Source organism: Pinus tabuliformis, chromosome 1_2 (assembly GCF_031772625.1).
Source record: "Pinus tabuliformis cultivar Carrire ecotype Pingquan chromosome 1_2, CPIR1, whole genome shotgun sequence".
NCBI lineage: Eukaryota > Viridiplantae > Streptophyta > Pinopsida > Pinales > Pinaceae > Pinus > Pinus tabuliformis.
This window is the reverse complement of record NC_142298.1, coordinates 1,118,232,349-1,118,252,494: the sequence shown is the minus strand read 5'-3', so window position 1 is coordinate 1,118,252,494 and position 20,146 is coordinate 1,118,232,349. Positions and strand designations below refer to the sequence as shown.

Genomic DNA, 20,146 nt, shown 5'->3' with positions numbered 1-20,146 from the left:
TTGATACTTTTACAATGATTGTATGCAATGCTGCCCACTTGAAGACTTCGTGCGGTGAACTTCTTGATGTTGTTCTGCACTTTGATTACTGCTCTTGTCATGCTACCCTTTCTCACTCTTTAGAACATTATATTATGCATTGAGTCTTCTCTTGATGAATATATAATACCTGCAAAAAGTCTTCAAGGAAATACCCATGACATGATAATAACAAAACTTACCTCATACTGTAGAGCATATGTTAGTGCTAAAAAACAAATTAGAATACAAAGAACTTAATGCAATTAAGAGATGAACATGTATATACAAAAGATACTTACCTGGAGCTTACCTCTGCTGCATCATTTTGCTGCACCTTGCTCTTTGCTGCCCTAGAAAGTCTGGTCCTTTGCACCCCTTGACAACACTTGATCTAGTTTTTTTCTTGCCTTCTAGGAGCACGATATTGAATGTGATGTATCTCTGTGGTTTCAGATCCCCAATATGTGATCTTTGGTCTTGTAGTAGCCCTCTGAGCCTTCTTTCCAATGCCACAGGTCTGACTCGATTTGGAATCTTCAAGGCAAAATTATGCCCAATCTCTCACAATGACCTAATTATGGACTATTTCAGTAGAGCAAACTTGTACAGCGTGCCATGTGTCACTGTTTTTTCCTTCGGCTCTGAAATTGATACACAAAAAACTACAGTCCGTGCACTATCTGCCACTTTTTACAGAATTCCAATCCGCTTCTGAGAGAGAGAGTTATGACGATTTTCCCAAGGTCATTTATTTGAGATGAAATTCGAGAGCTTGCAAAAACCCTAACTTCCATATATCATATCTTCAAAAATATAGCGAACCAAGATCTGAAATTTGGTCACGACATTCATCAGGATTTCGGCTTAAATGGGTTTTAATTTCAGCATCTAAGACTTCGCAGAAATAAAGTTATAGAGAAAATGCCACGATAACTACTTTTGGAGGATATATGAGATTTCTTTTTATAGAGTCTAGAGGGGCTTCTATAGAGAATGTTGGAGGGATTTTAGGAGCTTAAAAAATGATTAATTATTGACTATTCAATGACCAAAATCAATGATAAATGCCATGTCACAACCCCATGGTGTTTTAACCCACTAATTGTTGTTACTAACTTCAATCTTGAATAACTTACAAACTGTGAGGAATTACGAGGAGAGCTATATACCGATAAGAAGATAATTTTGAGTAGAGTATGTTGACCTAGATTGTCATTGATGTCAATATGGCAATATTCTAGGATACTAAATGATGATATGAAGCCAAGGAGAAGCAGAGTAGATCCATGAAGAAACAGGAGCAAGAAGCCAAGGAGTAAGGCCATCAGGAAAGCCAAGCCATGAGTAAGAGTCTGTTAACGAAGGAGTTAACAAAGGAGGCATATCAAAGCTATCACTTATGCTTAAGAGTATTGCAGAGTATCAGAGGAGTTAACACATCAGAGGAGTATTGCAGAATATCAGAGCAAGAGAGGCATATTGGAAAAGATATCAGAAGCCATCAAGGTATGAAGGTACCAAAGAAGTTCATTGAAAGATATTGCAAAGCCAAAGGAAGACCTATTGGAGCAAGAGGAGCCCTATCGGGAGTATCACATGTATTATGTGCCCAAGAAGTCCCACAAATAGGAAGAAGTCATCAAAGGGGAAGAAGAGACAGAGGAATCATAATGGGTCTTTGAAGATAAAGATTGAACGCATTGGAACCGTTGGATCTTGGAGATCAACAGACGAGATTGTTTGTAATGAGTGGCCATGATTAAGTCGCACAACGTAAAGTCAAAGAAATGAATGACGAAGATTAATTCAAGTATTAGCGGATGAGGAAATTGGAGAGGCCGTCGCAACCGTCGATGGTAGAAGATCTATGATCATTGGGCGCTAAATAGCTCGGGCGTCAGTCAAAGAGAAAGGCGGGTTTATAAGCGGAAATGGTTTATTGGGTTGAGAATAAGCGGTAAGTGGTAATAAGAGGGAGTCACCCGACTCCATTAAGCAATTGACATGTCGCACGTCGAAGGAGAGAGGAAACCGCTTTATCGGGTGGGTAATCCTCGTGCATGTAGCTCACTCGATATCGTTGTCGAGCATTGGATCAAATGCGGTTTTGATCTACGGTGCAGGATCATTGAGCAACTTTGTTGGTCGGGTGTAATATCAACCGTCGGATGGGATGGTAAGATCTACGGTGGAGGATTGATCCGAAAAAGGCAAACATCGGAAAATGTGCAAAGGCTGGAAAAAGGCGGAAAAGCGTTTAAACCCTTATCACGTTAAAACTGCGATAGCGATATGTATGCGGACCCGACTACACCATTGCAATATGATTTAATATATTATCGCATCCGCCATATCGCAAGACTCTTGTAAAGCCTTGCCACATTCAAAGTGCTGATTGCGATAATACACCGAACAGGTTATAACAAAGAGCAGAAGAGTATATAATATATAGATGCGGATCCGTTGCACTATTATAAACTGCCCTATTGTTATATCGCATCCGCCTATTGGAACTCTCATAGCGCAAGTTATAAAGGGTTGTCACCCCTGAACAACCGATTGCGATATGTATGCGGACCCGCTGCAACATTATAATACGACCTATTGAAATATTGCATCTATTGAATCGCAATGTTCAAAAGAATTGACACCGCCGGACTGCCGATTGCGATATATATTACGGACCCGAATGCACCATTTAACATGACTAAATGTAATATCGTATCTGCTGTATCGCTAGGCTCTAAGGGATGTCAAACCACCGATTGCGATTGCGATTGTGACGTGGCATGTGGGACCTCCCTGTTGGTACAGTCTCTCCAATGAAATCCTCCGTAAATAATGAAGTCTAATGTATAAATATTATTAAAGGAAAAAAGGACCTCTTTGATATTTTTTAATAAGCAATATTTCTTTGTATTTCGGCCTCTCTTCATCCTGAATGTGTCATGTGAGTATTGGAGCACTCGAATAGATAGAGGAAGCCATGGATCGGGAAGCTGAAGTGTCAAGCGGGCATAGATGGTCGAGCGAGCGCAGAGGAAGCTAAAGCGACCAGAGGAGGGAAGCCAGAAGGTCGAGCGAGCGTTGAGGAAGTCGAAGCTCAAGCGAGCGAAAGGGAAGCGAAAGGTCAGACGTATCAAGATAAGAAAACAGAGAATTGTCTTTATGCAGTTGTTGTTGGTGAACTGGAAAAAAGAAGGAAGCCAACGGTCCAACAGGATAGAAAGAGGCCGAAGGTCCAACAGGACAAAAGGAAGATGAAGGTCTAGCCGGATAGGAGGCGATCGAAGGACGAGCAACCTTGTTGATGATGTTACCCTGTGAAAGACTTAGACCTGTGATGAATTAATCAGAGCTTAGTGCAGCTAATAGTAGACTCACTAAAGCTGTGTGGAGACATTATCAGAGATTATGATGGCTATTTGATATCATCATGAGATAACTTTTGTAGACTCAACAGTATGAAGAGTTGTAAAGACTTCTTCATATAAACATTGGTTGCCATTGATGTTGTAGCATGGAGACTACAGTGAAGCTGTAAACAAACAGAATTCAGTAAAGAAGCGTTTTGGGAGCAGAGAATCACTATCAAACATGGCTTGACAAGATTGGGTTGGAGCCCTTGGGATTGGAGCCTCAGAATTGGAAGGATTGGTGTCCTTGAGGTTGGTGCCTCAGAATTAGAAGGATTGGTGTCCTGGGAGTTGGTGCTCCTAAGTCCAAGGTTGGTGCCTTTGACAAAATAGAGTTGGTGCTCTAGAGGTTGGAGCCTCACAAATGTCCAAGTTGGTGCTTGGCAACAGATTTGAACCATATATATATTGTATCTATTTTATTGCAAAGATAATATTAATAAAAGCATTTATTCTTGTTGTTCATCTTGTGTTCTGAATATAAATATTTTAACTAGTAAAATAACAATTGAAAAGAAACTCTGATTCACCCCCCCCCTCTCAGTATTTCCAACAGAGTATTCCTATAATGGTTATGAGATGAGAAACCATAAATGATGATGCCCAATGTGCCATGGAAGTTTAGGGTCATCCTTGGTGCTGCTTGGGTTGATATCAATGACAACCTCAGATCATCTTTAGATGAACATTGGACCATTATCTTAGGACGGAAGCCCAAGTAGGCTCTACATTATTGATGAAGAACTGTTGATTGGGCATAATCTGTTTGCATCACTTGTGATTGATATTTTGTGTGATTTTTCATTCGTTAATTGTGTGAAGAACCTAGTTGTGCATTTATTCAGTAGATCTGTAATTTGCGAGGTTAATAAATTGCCGAGTGCTAGACTCACACAAATTTTAACATGGTATTAGAGTGAGAATCTTTGAAAACCAATCTTTGAATCACACAAGAAGTTGGGTTTGTACTAGGATCATCGAAGCCAAGTTTAGCCGTGATCGTATAAGGCGTAATTTTTTTTGCAATCCTAAAGGGTTGTACGATGTTGAGGCTAAGTCGAAAGTTTGATAATTATTACAAAAAAAATGGGGATTGTATGATATGACGTAATAGTTAAAGTGAAAATTATTTAAAAAAATGAAAGAAGGGGGGTTTGAGAATGGCCAATAGGCAGCAAGCCGACAACTAGGAGGTTGTTTTACTAGACCAACCGATCAGCGAACCTACTGTTGTCATGGGAGAAGTCATAGCTTTGCATTGATGCAGAGTGCCATGGGGTTGAGAGGACGAGCCAAGACTCCAATAAAAGCGTTGTCGCAACAAGCTTGATGAGCCAAATACCTTTGGTGAACAGTCGTTCCTAGCCATTGCAGTGATAGTGGCCAATACAACCAATGGTTGGTTTGCCAAAGTTCATGAAAGCCACATTCTTCTAATAAAGATTGGAGCCGTTGCAGGTGAATGTCAAGGGGTAGGGCGTGGGACAAACATGCATTGAGTGTGGCCGCGACGAGAAGAAGTTGTAGCGCGTGAGATACACAGATTGGATGGGTTGAGCGACATGCTTACAAAATTTGCATGTGAGTTAAGGCAATGGTTGAAGGCCAAAAATGTAGGGAAATCATAGTGAGCAATGGACGTGGAGACAAGTTGGCATAGTAGGGACGTGTTATGTGAGGTTCGCAGCGCTGACATGTGGCTAATAACAATGTCTCGCTAGATAAGTGCTTGCATTAGCTAGAGATTGCTGCTTGTTGAGGTTGAAACAACAAGCATGAGGAGATTGTGGAGGCTATAAGGCACATGCATACCAATAGTAGGAAAAACTCTAATAGTGGCCAAGAGGCGTGGCAGGCTTTGGGGACACACAAACTGTGTGGACAACTTGAACCAATAGTAGTGATCATGTCATGGGATGTGAGTTCATTATAACAAGCAAGATTGGCTGGGGTCAACCTTCAGAGTGAGAGAGGGAGACCATACCATTTATGGTTGTGACAACATAACCTTTAAGTTGATTTTCTGATTTGGAGATGGCAACAACCAGTTTGTGGTTTATGGACAGGTTGCAAGGTGTCTATAACCTCATTCCTTAGAAGGTGAGGGTTGATTGATTCTCATGGAGAATGGCATATGAGAGTTTGTTAATACCAAACTCACCTTGCCTATAGATGCTACAGATCTGGCCATCCACAATTAGAAAGATGTGAAAGTTAGAAGAATTATCTTGGAGGCGGTGAAGGATTATGTGGTTCCTCGCCTGTCCAAGAAGAATATAGCAAGAGATATTTTGGAGGCTCTAACAAAGCTTACAGTTGAGCGATAATGCCAACCAAAAGATGGTGTTGAGAGAAAAGCTCAAGAACACCAAGATGACCAAATCAGATACAATGACTACTTATCTCACCAAGATTACACAAATTCGTGATCAATTGGCCGCAAGTGGGGAGAAGGTTACAGATGGAGAGATAGTAAAGGTGGCATTGAATGGCTTCACCAAGTCGTGGGTTACTTCAGCAAGTGCATTGTAGCATGGGATAAACTTCCTCGTTGGGATAAAATGTGGGATGATTTCATCCAAGAAGAGATTCAAGACACATCTCTATTAGAAGGTCAACATAGGAGTGATGATGTTAATCTTTCTCTCACCAGTCAAGTAATGAGGAGAAAAGGAAAGGTTCGCGTAGCAGTATTGAGGAGTCAAGCTCACAACCAAAGGAAAAGGAGGACTTGACTAAGATCAATGTTTTATTTGCCATAAGGTGAGACACTATGCTTCATAGTGTCCAGAGAGGAAGAAGGGCGAGAAGGTTATGTAGTCAACTATAGCCGCATTGACAAAAGCTTAGGAAGAGTTTTCCATAATGTTTGAAAATATGTTCACACTTGTTTCGTCCCTTTCCTTGCACATCGTACCAATTGGTGGATGACTACTAAACAATGGAGTCACATGACATATGATAGGGGCACGAGAGTTGTTTGACAGATTGATTGGGTGGGACTTGGAATTGCATATGGAGTTTGGTGTTGATGCCAAACATACAGTGAAGGAGGTTGGAACACTAATATTCCATCTCGAGTTAGGAGGAAGATTGGAAGTGAGGGATGTGTTGTGTGTGCTAGAACTTAGGTGGAGTTTGCTCTTAGTATCTGTAATAGAGAAGGGGTTCCATGTAGCATTCCTGGATGGATAGGCACTAATTAGACCCATGGGATTTTGATCGAGTGGGACTTAGAATTGCATGTGGAGTTTCGTGTTATTTTTCCTCGGCACTAGAGAATCTAGGTTAGGGTATTAGAATCTCTAACACTGCCAACTCGAATGCCACAACAAACTACTTTGCTCAACGAAACAAAATATAACAGTAAATCAACTAGTGCACAAAATAAGTAACTTTTTACAATTTTCAACAACCCAACTTTGTTATATTAACAAATTGTAGTACAATTGTCTAGGGCTCCCATACCAGGGATAATGACCCTCATACATCCACTGATACATGAATACAAACTAGGGTTTGGTGTCAGTCCTTTGAAAACCCATCTACCCTAAACAAGATACAATTTAACCTACTAGTTGATCTAGTGCACTTCACAGCTCCACTGGTTGTACCCTAAACACATCTGCTCGGTCCTTTGCCTCTTGATCTGCAACTCTACCTCTATAAATGGATCTTGCTCCTTTAGGTCACTGAACAGGGGTCACCAATCTGCCCTCTAGTTGATCATTCGTCCATTAATGACTCAACACATAGGGTCTTCATCAACTACCCACTTGTTTCTCCTTAGTCCTTCAAGTAGTCAACCCTTTGGGACTTCTTGCCCACTAGTTGCTCCTTAGTCCTTCAAGGATACAACCTTAAGAACTTCTTTTGACTATTGCCTTCCTATGTTGCCCGATGAAGACAAACACAGGGCATCGAGGGCTGCCCACTTTTGCTGTAAATGGTCTTCTCTTACAAGCAATCTAGGGCGGGTCAAACTGCTCCCTTTGACTTCCTTCTGTTGTCCTTCAAAGATTAGTCCGGGGCATCCTTCAAATTTGCCTTTCCTGGCAGACCAAACATCCTTCTTTAATCTGCACTTCGGTCCCCTAAAGTCACCTACTTGCTGCCCTCCAACAACCTTAAGATGATCTTCAAACTGTCCTCAACTAGGACACCCAACCACCTTGCAAAACCATCAACTTAGGGAGATCGTTTACATACCTTTTCACACTGTTATAGGTCTGTGCCTCTTGCTATAGTATTTCAGGCTAGTTAGGGTTATGTCATCCCTCCTAAACAATTCCAAAATACCTTCTACAATTGCGGTCTAGAAGTCTCTCACGTTCTACATCCAAAGGAAGTAAGAAGAACACCTCGTCATCATGGCAGATTTGACCCTCAACAATTGGGTCAACTTCAGTCAACTTCGGCCTCCAAACAACAAGATGAATCGGCCCTCAAAATAGTCCGAAATCAACCCAGTCAAAGTCTGGTCAAACAGTCCACTTGTGGTCAGCCCTAGTTGCAGTCAACGCTAGTCAATAGTCAACATTTAGCCTCGATTTCTGTGCCAAAGATGCGGCTTGCCCAAACAGAGATAGCCCTCTCAAAAAGACAGTGAAAGGAGGTCAACACATGCTTGTCAATGCTTTGGTCAAATTGTCCAAAATTCGGTCTCTTGAAATTTCGACCTCTTGAAATTTCATTCTCCTGAAATTTCGGCCTCCTAGAATTTCAGCCTCTTGAAATTTCGGCCTCTTGAAATTTCTCTCTTGAAATTTTGGATGTGTGGAGTGTGAAAATTCTATCACTGCAGCAACTGATTTATTTTTCCTACATATTCCACAATAAGTTATTTATGAAATTACTTCAGTAAACATTAAAATAAACATTGTTGCAGATGTCACACCGTAATACAGAAACAAACATATGCACAAGCATTAACACATTGACACACATATTTTTGGACAACAGTCCCCGGAAAAACCAGTGTGGGAAAACCGGTGCAGCAAGGGAGAATTTTTATTATTCAATAGTTCTTCTATACAATAGGGTGCCAAACCGGCTTACCCACAGAGAGAAATAATTCTCTAGCACTTCTCCCAATCCCAGCATCAGCTTGACTGACCTTTGCGTGGCTCTCAAGCCCTCTGCGTCAGCCCTAGGCCTCTCTGCATCACTCATGCATGCCCAACAAGTGACTGTGCAGTCTTATGCTGCCTCTGCGGCTGCCTGAAAAGCCTTGTGTCTGCCTCTCGTGCCTCAATGCTGATCTCCAGTGGCTGATCCTGCCTCTCTGCTCCGTACTTGCTGCCTTCTTACTACTCACCAGACCACTGGTTCAATTTCTTAGCTAACCTCGCTCCAAAAACTGAACTGACTGGTCTCCCTCAGTGTGTTCTCCAAGTGACCCTCAAGTCTCCTCTTATACTTTTGTCGTTGATAAATCAATGGCCGAGATTAAGTCCCTAATCAACGGCTAAGATTAGACCTGGCTTGATCCATGACGTTTGGACCATTCTACCACAATTTTATATTAATACACATTAATATTTTATTTTCCCAAGTTTAGACTTAGGGAGTCCATTAAAAATATTAATTATTTGAATATCTCCCAAACTGTTTATAATTTGCCCAAACAATTTGTAGGTATTGGAGATCTCATGTGCCTTAGCCCCCCCACCAATTTTCGTGGCTAGAGCACATCTGATGCTACCCCAAATCAACACTCCCTCTTAGGGAGAACTGTGCTCTACTAATACTCATTGAGTATCACCTTGATCATTCGACATCGGTCCCTCTGTTGATGCTAAGCTTCCTTGCTTAACATGCTCTGCACTGCTGCATCCTGTACTACTGCCCATGGCTCTGCTACTGCCACTGCTGCATCTTTACGACAATTCCCTCTGCATTTGTGCTGCTGCTGGTCCTTTCTCCCAACATTGCATCCGCACTGCAACTCCCACTACATCCTTGTAGTTATCACTCCCATTTCTGCTACTGAAACGGGTTCTTTACCATCCCCATATTTTCCCTGAAGTAGTCAAATTTTGTTCTTCCAAGGGCTTTGGTGAGGATGTCTGCCACCTGTTCTCCTGTAGGAGTGTAGCTCAACTGTACAACTCCTCATTGGACACAGTCCCTGAGAAAGTGACGCCGAATATCAATATGCTTTGACCTATCATGAAACACTGGATTCTCAGAGAGCTTGATGTAACTCTGATTATCACACATGATCCTGGTTGCCTCCATATTTCTTCTGAATAGGTTCATAAGAAATTTTCTAAGCCATATGGCCTCACACAAAGCTGTGCTTGCTGCCATATATTTTGCCTCAGATGAGCTCAGAGCCACGGACTTCTGTTTCCTATCGCACCAGGAGGTCATTCCTGATCCAATGTTGAAACAGTACCCAAAGGTACTTTTCTGATCCACTGAACTTCCTGCCCAATCTGCATCAGTAAATCCACTCAATTTGATATCGTTACTCCTGGTGTACAAGAGTCCATAATCGACTGTTCCCTGTAAATACCTGAGAACATGTTTGGCTGTTGCCTAGTGCGCCCTCTTCGATTCCACCATGAATTGACTGAGGGTGTTGCCAAAGTAGCAAATGTCTGGCCTGGTATTGACCAAATACATCAGGGACCCTATGAGTTGCCTGTATAGGGTGGGATCGACATCCTTGTCTTCTGATGCATCAATCTTCTTCTAGTTGGTGATCATTGGCATAGCCATAGGTCTACAGTTCTCCATCCCGAATCTTTTCAGGATTTATGTAGCATACCTCCCTTGCCCAAGGAAGATTCCTCGCTTCTGCTGCCAAACTTCCAACCCTAAGAAGTAATGCATTCGTCGCAAGTCCTTCATATCGAATTCTGTGGCTAGATTCTTCTTATAGTTCCCAATGAGTTTGGATGGTCCTGTAAGAAAGAGATCATCCACATACAATACTAAGATTAGCGGCTTGTTCTCTGCAACCAGATAGTAGAGATTTTGTTACGTGTCACTCTTGACAAACCCCATCTTCTGCAAGTAGCCATCTATTCGACCATACCATGCTCTCGGTGCCTATTTCAACCTATACAAGGCTTTCTTCAATCTGCATACATGAGACTTCTTCTCATGAGTTTCAAAGCCCTCTGGTTGTTCAATGTATACCTCCTCTTCTATTACCCCATTAAGAAATGCCGTTTTGACATCCATCTGATGGATCTCCCATCCCATCTGTGCTGCAAGAGATATCATGGTCCTAATAGATGTATACCTGGCTACTGGGGTGACAGTTCCTTTTGAGCATACCCCTTAGCCACAAACCTGACCTTGTATTTCTCAACACTACCGTCTACAATGTATTTGATCTTGTAGATCCATCTTGAACCTACCACTGATCTGTCTTGAGGTCTTGGCACCACCTCCCAGACATCTTTTACCATTATGGAGTTGTATTTCTTTACCATCGCATCTAACCAAACCTGATGTTGAGCTGCCTCCTTGAAATTGGCAGGCTCTCCATCCTGAGCTACTAATGCCTAATATCTCTGGCTGTTTTCGCTCCCTCGTATTGTTTCTTGGCGCACCGATGAAGTCCTTTGCATCTCGCAGAATTTGACGAAGTTACCTGCTAGTTCTTCCTCTGCCAGCAGGTGCTTCTGTTCGCTCCTCCTCCTTATCCTGAGAATCTGCCTGTCCTGAGGAAGAATTCTTTACTTCTGTTGGTTGAAGAGGCTTAACCAATGACTCCTCTTTCGACTACTCCTTGGAAGGCATCTCGCGAGATCTTCTGAAAGCCTTGTCCTCCATGAACTTTACGCCTCATCGTACTACTACCTTCCTCCTCCCTGGAAGGTAGATTCTGTATGCCTTAGCGTTATCGCTATATCCTACCAGATATCCCTTTTCCACAGTCTAATCTAGCTTCTTCCTCTTTTCTTCGGGTAGGAGGCAATATGCTAGACTCCCAAATATCTTGAAATGACTAACTTCAGGTGTCTTCCCTGTGAAGACTTTCTCTGGAGTAAACTTGCCCACTGCTCGATGAGGAGTCCTGTTCTGAACATAGTCTGTTGTGTTGCATGCTTCTGCCCACAGGAATTTTGGCATAACCTGATCATACATCATGGCCCTAGCTGCTTCTACAATAGTCTTGTTCTTTATTTCTGCTACCCCATTTTGCTCCAGATTATATGGATCTGTCCACTCTGTTATGATGCCCTCTTTAGCACTAAAATCAGTGAAGTCCTTATCGACATATTCTTCAGCATTATCTGAGCGCAAAACTTTTATTTTCTTCCCAGTCAGATTCTCCACTAGAGCCTTGAAACTCGTTGAATCAACAGAAAACCTCATCCTTGGCTTTTAGAAAATAAATCCAAGTTTTCCTTGAGTGGTCATCAATGAAGGTAAGGAAATAGTCGGTACGACTGAGAGCTTTGACGGACATAGGTCCGCAGATATCAGAGTGTATCAATGCTTGTACACTCTTGGCCCTGTGTTTGCTCGTAGGAAATGTTGCCTTGGTATACTTTATTAGAACACATCCCCTGCATACATCATCTCGTTCCGTACTCAGATTCGGAACTCCTGTTACAGTGCTCCTGAAAATTCTCAGAGCTCCATGGTGCAAGTGACCCATTCTTCTGCGCCATAGTTCTTTCAAGTCCTTATCCCCATGACTGCCTATTAGTGCCATTGGTGATTCTAGTTGCAACCTATCCAACCGATTAGTTTTGATGCTGATCTGCACTTTCTTTTTCTAGCTTGGGTGTTTGACGTATACCTTGTCCTTGATGAAGTAAACGTCATAGCTCTTGCCTTGTAGTTGTGACACGGAAAGTAAATTCATCCCCAATCTTGATACATGCAGTACATTTGTAGCACGAAACCGTTCTCCTGATTCTGTTTGAAAAACTATGGTACCCTTCCCTACTGGAGGACACTTTGCTTTGTTCCCCATGGTGATCTGAAAGTTCATCTTCTCTTCTCGATATTCTGAGAAACACTCCCTGATTCTCATCATATGACACAAAGATCCATTGTCTATATACCATACTTATGATGATGCAACACTAGTCATACACGCCACTTCTTCTTCCAGCCTGGAAGCCAACATAGAGAAATCGAAATCTCTTTCTCTTGTGCAATCTTCTGAAAATCTGTGTGAGTCCCCTAATGTGGATGCCTCTGCATCGTGGTCTCAACCTATAACTGATATGCCTTTTTTGTTTCTGATTACTTCCTCTGATACCATGTGAAAATTCTATCACTGCAGCAACTGATTTATTTTTCCTACATATTCCACAATAAGTTATTTATGAAATTACTTCAGTAAACATAAAAATAAACACTACTGCATATATCACACCGTAATACAGAAACAAACATATGCACAAGCATTAACACATTGACAAAGATATTTTTGGACAACAGTCCTTGGAAAAACCCAATGTGGGAAAACTGGTGCAGTAAGGGAGGATTTTTATTATTCAGCAATTCTTCTGTACAACAAGGTGCCAAACTGGCTTACTCACAAAGAGAAATAATTCTCTAGCACTTCTCCCAATCCCAACGTCAACCTGACTGACCTCTGTGTGGCTCTCAAGCCCTCTGCGTCAACCCTTGCTTGATTGCGTCAACCCTGGGCCTCTCTGCGTCACTCATGCAGGCCCGACAAGTGTCTGCGCAGTGTTCTGCTGCCTCTGCGTCGTCCTTTCGTGCCTCAATGCTTATCTCCAGTGGCTGATCCTGCCTCTATGCTTTGTACTTGCTGGCTCCTGATTGCTCACTAGACCACTGGGTCAATTTCTCAGCTAACCTTGCTCCAGAAATTGAATTGACTGGTCTCGCTCAGTGTGTTCTCGAAGTGACCCTCAAGCCTCCTCTTATACTTTTCTCGTTGATAAATCAACTATTGAGATTAAGTCCCTAATCAACGACTAAGATTAGATCTAGCTTGATCCATGACTTTTGGACCGTTCTAACACAATTTTATTTTAATACACATTAATATTTTATTTTCCCTAAGTTTAGACTTAGGGACTGCATTAAAAATATTAATTATTTTAATATCTCCCAAACTGTTTAGAGTTTGCCCAAACCCTTTCTGGCTATGATACCGGATTCGTCCAAACCCCTTGACGAACCGCGAATCGTGCGAATCCGACACGATTCTCGTCGGATTCGTGTCCAAAATTAAGGGCACGTCGTGTCCTTTTGTGACACGTCGTGTCGGTAACGTGCCGCTGAATTCCCAAATCGTGTCTCGATTTTTTTTGCGTGTCCTGTATTTCAGACTCGTTTGCTAGGTTAAAGGGGCGTGTGCTTGGTTGACGGCTCATTATGCAAGACAGTTGGTGCCAAATTGTGTTGTTGCGGCGAGGAGCGGACTCTCAGCGCTGAGCGAGGAGAATCGACCACCCATCGTCCACTAACTTCTAAGTTCTGAGGTAAGTCCACGGTCCACCAGATAACATCATAACGCAGTTCTGAGGGAAGGTCAAGATAACGCAGTTTCATATAAAAATAAATATAATCGATTTTAATTTTTGTGTAACCGGGCGGCGGGAACCCTGTAGCATGGAACACCAGTGAAGCAGAGATTGAAAAACGGATGGAGAAATGTGAGACAAACAGCTCCAAACTTCCCCGCAATCAAACAAATAAATAAGTTTAGGGCCACCAGTTTTGAAATCAACCAGCGGCAGCAAGGGGTTATGACATCAAGAACATTATAATAGGAATCTTGATTTATATTTCAATGTTCGATAGCAGCTGCAAGAATGGAACAAAGTTACAAACCCAAAGAATCTAGCTTATTTTCCTTTGCACTCGCAATTTCTTCAAGTTGACACTTTTTCAAAGCCTACAACGCAAACAAAATCCAATCATCATAATTAAATTATCTCAACGACTGCCTAAAATATGTTTATATTGTTTAAAAAAGGGATAGCTTATATTTATGATGGCATAATCATTACATTTTGAACAATAGGTGAGACAGTTAGACAATACCCACCTCCCAAATCTGTGTGTCTGAGTTCTCTCCAAGAGGATCAAGGTTAGTACGTAAAGTGCCTCCTGGGTAAATCACCGATCCTTTGTAAAGCCCTATGACTGGCAGTGGCAATTTATTTGCGAGCTTTATGAAAAGACAGATTATTAATTCAGGTCTAGCATAATTGCCTTAGCAGTTCTCAACCAGAATTATCTAGTGATGCAACAGTGGAAAGCATAAACAAGTTTGTTTGCTTATTTTTATGCAGGAAAAAGCATACAATATGTAATTTTAATTTAAATAACTTATAAACACACTGCTGTAGGTGCTCTTTCAAATTAGTGTTGATTCTTGTTCATTTCTTTTGCATTTTTAAATTTTTATAGCAGTCAGTTCATTTTTTTTACAGGTTGAGGTAACAGTGTTCATGGCTCAATCAAAGGCAGCAAGGAAGGGCAAGAATGTCATGGGTAGAGATGCCCTTCCTCCCCCAATATCATCAGAGTCTGCTGCAAGTAATGTTGAGGGAAGAGGACTTAAAGACAATGATAAATATCCATTGTGGAAATATGTCACAAGAGAGGATGGGCCAAACAACAAGGGCAAAGGAGGAGGCAATGTGCAATGGAAATGCAACTTTTGTAACATTTCTTTCAAAAGCACATATTACCGTGTGAAATCACATTTGTTGGCTATACCTGGTTGTGGGATTGGATCTTGTAAAACTATTACTTCACAAAATAGAAAAGAATTGGAAAAGGAGGCCAATGTTGGTATGGAACATGTGGCATTGGCTTCAAAATCAAAAGCACCCAAGGGCAAGAATGAAGACCCCCTTCCATTTTTGAGGAAAGCCACCACCAAATTTCCATTTGAGAGTTCTACTTCTACTGGGGGACAAGCATTAAAAAGATCACTTGGTCCAATGGACAAGATTTTCCAAAAAGAGAGACGGGAAGAGCTTGATCTCACCATTGCCTTCTTCTTCTATCAAAACTTCATATCATTTAATGTTGCACGTTCACCTTTATTTGTTGAGATGTGCCGAGCTGTAACTCAAGGGGCTCCAGCAGGGTATGTGCCTCCTGGGTCAGAGAAGCTGAGAACCACATTGTTGACGAAGGCAAAAAAAGAGGTGAAAAAAATGCTTGAGCCTATTATGGCATCATGGCCAACATCTGGGGTTAGCATTGTTTCTGATGGATGGACAGATCCAGCACGACACCCAATCATCAACTTCATGGTGTCTTCCTTGAATGGTCAATTTTTCCTGAAAGCAGTGGATACACTTGGCGAATACAAGGATGCACAATTTATGGGTGAGTTATTTATTAGAGTTGTTGAAGAGGTAGGTGTTGAATCTTGTGTGCAAATCATTACAGATAATGCACCTGTTTGCAAGGCGGCTGGCATGATTGTGGAAGCTAAATATCCACAAGTGTTTTGGACACCTTGCATTGTCCATTCATTGAACTTAGCACTGAAATCTATTGCTTCTGATGTGCTTTGGATTGGAAGCATTATTGAGGATGCAAGACATATTCGTAACTTTGTGCAAAATCATACAAATGCCCTCACTATCTACAAGGAGTACAGTAATCTATCATTGTTGAAGATTGCTGATACACGGTTTGCATCTTCATTCATGATGTTGAAGAGGTTGAGGGAGGTCAAGACTGCTCTTGGGTCCATGGTTATTTCTGAGTTTTGGTCTTTTTGGAGAAAGACAGATCAGGCAGCCTCTAAAAGAGTGGAGGACACGGTACTAGATGATGCTTGGTGGGAGAGGGTAGATCTAATTATTCGGATCATGGACCTTATCATCTCTTTGCTTCGAGTTGCAGATACAGACAAACCCATCCTAGGAGAGGTTTATGAGGGATGGGATTCCATGATTGAGTCTGTGAGGAGCATTATTCTACAGAGTGAGTGCCCCCAGTATGAGACATCACCAGAGGCCTTCTGCGATACCATACATGATATTCTTGTCTGTAGATGGGACAAGAATTGTACACCTTTACATTGTTTGGCTCACTCATTGAACCCCAAATACTACAGCCATGAGTGGCTGAATGGTGGACCTTCCCGCAGATTCCCTCCTCACATGGATGGTGAAATCTCACAGGGGAGGAAAGAGGCATTGAGGCGGATTTATCAGGATAGTGCATTGCTTGCTGAGGTGGAGGATGCCTTTGCAGAGTTTTCCACTGGCACTGGTCGATTTGGAGGTTATGATGTGATTAGAGACAGGGGGCTTAAGAAGCCCTATTCTTGGTGGGCAAATCATGGGGCAACAAGCCCTCCTCTTCAGCAGTTAGCCATGAGGCTCCTCCCTCAGGTGACTTCATCCTCTTGTTGCGAGAGGAATTGGAGCACATATGGGAATTTGCATACTGTGAAGAAGAGCAGGCTTGAGCAGTCCAGGGCAGAGACAATGGTGTATGTGCACACCAACTTTCGTCTTATTTACAGGCAGAGGGAAGAGTGGTTGAGGGGAAAGACAAAGATGTGGGATGTCTTCCCTAATGATATGGGTCTGGACACAACCTCCATACCAGCAGATGCAAAGGCGACTATGGATACAGGGGAGGAGGAGGATGCAGAGGAGAGCAGTGGGGACCATGATGATGGGGACATTGATGCTGATTCTGATGCTGATTGATGCCTTGAGGCTTGTATACCAATAGTTGTTTTATATTTTCTATTTCTATTTGCCATTGGCATTGCACCAACACTACCTATGTAACAGATTTTGATTTGATGACTTAATGAGAAAACTACAGTTGTCATTGTGTTTATCATTTATGTTTATGTGACCAGTACCATTGACATTTATTTGAATTTTGTATGTACTATGCATGCTAATAGTAATAGCTATAGATGAAGAATCAAATTCAAAATCTATGTTTGAAATCAATAAATTTGTATCATTAAAGAAAATTTGTGTAAGAAATATGCTAATATCTAATTTTTAATATATATATATATATTTTTAAATATATATTATATATATATATATATATATATTTAATAAAATAATATATAACGTGTCCTAACGTGTCCTGCTCCGGGGGTCAGCGTGTCCCGAATCCGACACCACGAATCCCGAATCCTACGTGTCCCGAATCCCCGTGTCAGGTGACTTAGCTTTCTGGGTATTGGAGATCTCATGTGCCTTAGCCCCTCCACCAATTTTCGTGGCTAGAGTACATCCGATGCTACCCCAAATCAACATGGAGAGAGTGAGGCCCAGAAATCCGTACCCAATCAATGAGGAGAGAGTGCGAAGTGTGAAGATGAGTGTGTCCAAATGAGGCTAAGTCACCTTCTATTTATATGCAACATTGGGGATGAATAGACGTGACTGTTGGGCTTCTGAGCCTACATAAGTTCACTGGCCGACCTTGACAATTTGACCATAATCAAAATAAATTCATAACTTCATTTGTACATGTCAGAATCGGATCATCTTTAGATCAATCCTACACGTCTCAGAGAGAGGAATCACAGAAAAATATCAGTTGTCATAAATAAGATGACCCATGTAGAGTTTGGCCCTAGTTGCCAATTTTAACAGTTTCCTCCGTTGTTACCTTGAAAAGTCATCAAATTGTGCAATAAAAGAAGTGTAAACTTCTTTGTGACCTAGTTGCTACCTTTTGGGCTATAAGCAAAGTTGTAATAGGACTCCTTGATTGAGTAAAGATTTGAAACTCGAATATATCTTGACTCGAATATATCTTGACTCCATTTACTCCATTAAGCTAGGCACTGATCTTAACCGTTGGTGATCAACCCTAAACTTCACCCTTTTTTTCCCTTTACAAATTTTGTACCCTAACCTTAGACGACCTAGGTAGGTCATTCAGCGAAATCCATTTTAAGCCATCCACTTGTAGACTGAGTTGGTGAAGAACTGCGCCGATATGTCTTGTCCTAGCCCTCCAAGTTTGAAGCCAATCCCACAATCGGTTTGTGAGAAACACCGAACCCTAGCTCCAAAATTGTTTTGGCTTAGGTATTCCTTGGTTAAAGGCCTTTCAAGGGGTCTAGTGTGCTGGAAAACTCAACGGAAGTTCATCTATTGTTGATCCCTTCTTTCACCCTTACTTGGCCTTGACATTTGGTTAAAGATCACCCTAAAATCCTAGGCCTTCTTTGGGTGTCCTTGGTCTCTTTGTGGCCCCATTCCTTATATGACAAATCATCTTACAAAGGCTATAGTAGAGATTATTCCCCTTTCCTCGGGAAGCCTTGATCTAGGCGTAGCCATAGTATTGATCCATCTTTACCTAGGTCTTGACATTTCCGAATTAGCCTTTCGACGAGAGCCCTTTGAATGGGCTTTGGAAATCACACTGCCTATTAATATTGACCTTAATCTTTCTAGTGATTTCCTTTATACTGGGACTCCTCTCATCAGTGAAAGTCCATAAAGAGCAGAGGACATCGACTGAGGTGACAGTGGATCCTTGTCCTGTTGTTGCCACTTGGTCTACTAGTAGTCCCTTTAGAACCCCTGCTAAATTGAGCGGTAACAAATCCCATTTACCTAGTTTGGTCATCTGGGGGCATTTGTACAATTTGTCTCCTTCTGTACTAGTCGTGCAATGTCACTTAATGTTACTCGCAACACCCTTATAATGTGTTCTTTGCCTTCTAGTTCTTGCCCATTTATAATGCAGACTGTTTCCTTGTTTTCTTGCCCATTTACAGTCCAGTTTGTCTCACATATGTTACGGTTCCTATTGATGTGTTCACATACAGAATGAGCTCCTTGCTTGACAGTTCTCTAAAGGGTGTCTATGCAATTATTCTTCAACTCTTTGTAAAGCAAAACCCTTGGTCATTGAATGGCCCTCCTAAATTTTTCTTTTTGATCTGATTAATAAGATGCTCCTGCCATTATTCTCTCTATTTCGTTTGTTGATATGAAACTTACAGTTTGCTATTTTGTTTCAGTTGTACATGGCACCAGTTACACATCCTGAAAGATACAGTGAAAGTATTGACTTCTGGCGAAATGTTTATGGAATTGATAGTGAGAACTTTGTCCATTTCTGTTTTTACTTGGTCTTGAAATGCTTTATCATATCATTAACTTTGTTACTATTGTCATCACATTTTATAGGAATGTAATTTAGTAAGATTACATTACTGGCCTAATTTTTTCTGTGTTTGCTAATAAATGATTTACTGTGTTTGACTCTTCTAGTGTCTGCGATGTTACCATTGGCAAAACAATGTGCCTTTGAGGAGCCTTGCATCGAAACAATTACAGCAGAAAATGTCTTGACATGGGCAATTGTTGTAAGGTTTCATCCTCGCTAGTCAAATTTCTCATGTGTTTCATAATATTTAGTACGATGCTGATTAGCAGCTAGATGAATGATTTATGGAAACTGAAAACATTATTGGTTGTGCAATAAAAGGTCTTACTTTAGTTCATTGGATGTGAAATAATAAATGATACAAGCATGCAGCTCATTTGTTCAGTGAACCGTGTGATGTAATGGCCAATTTTTTCTTGCATGATTAGTTAACAAAATTATTTATAGGTTTAGAGAACTCTTTGTATGTTTTCCCCTTGAAAACATGTAATGGTGCATTTCTTCAATTGTGTAATGAACTAAAAATAAACGGAATTTAAGGGCATTAAGTTGATATCCCTGACACATGTTTATTTATTCATATGATGTAAATTTGATCAGAGGTTGTATGTTGCATA

The 20,146-nt window shown here is 41.3% G+C and overlaps 1 protein-coding gene across 7 annotated transcripts in view; it reads left to right on the top strand.

The window, feature by feature from the left end:
• The window catches only part of PRMT6 (protein arginine methyltransferase 6), a 346,269-nt gene that overhangs the window by 181,383 nt on the left and 144,740 nt on the right, over positions 1-20,146 (top strand). For all 7 annotated transcript variants that reach the window (XM_089396593.1, XM_089396598.1, XM_089396597.1 and 4 more), the window contains exons 8-9: positions 19,381-19,459; positions 19,634-19,728. In XM_089396593.1, the coding sequence (XP_089252719.1) occupies positions 19,381-19,459; positions 19,634-19,728 (174 nt within the window). The remainder of the gene's footprint in view (positions 1-19,380; positions 19,460-19,633; positions 19,729-20,146) is intronic.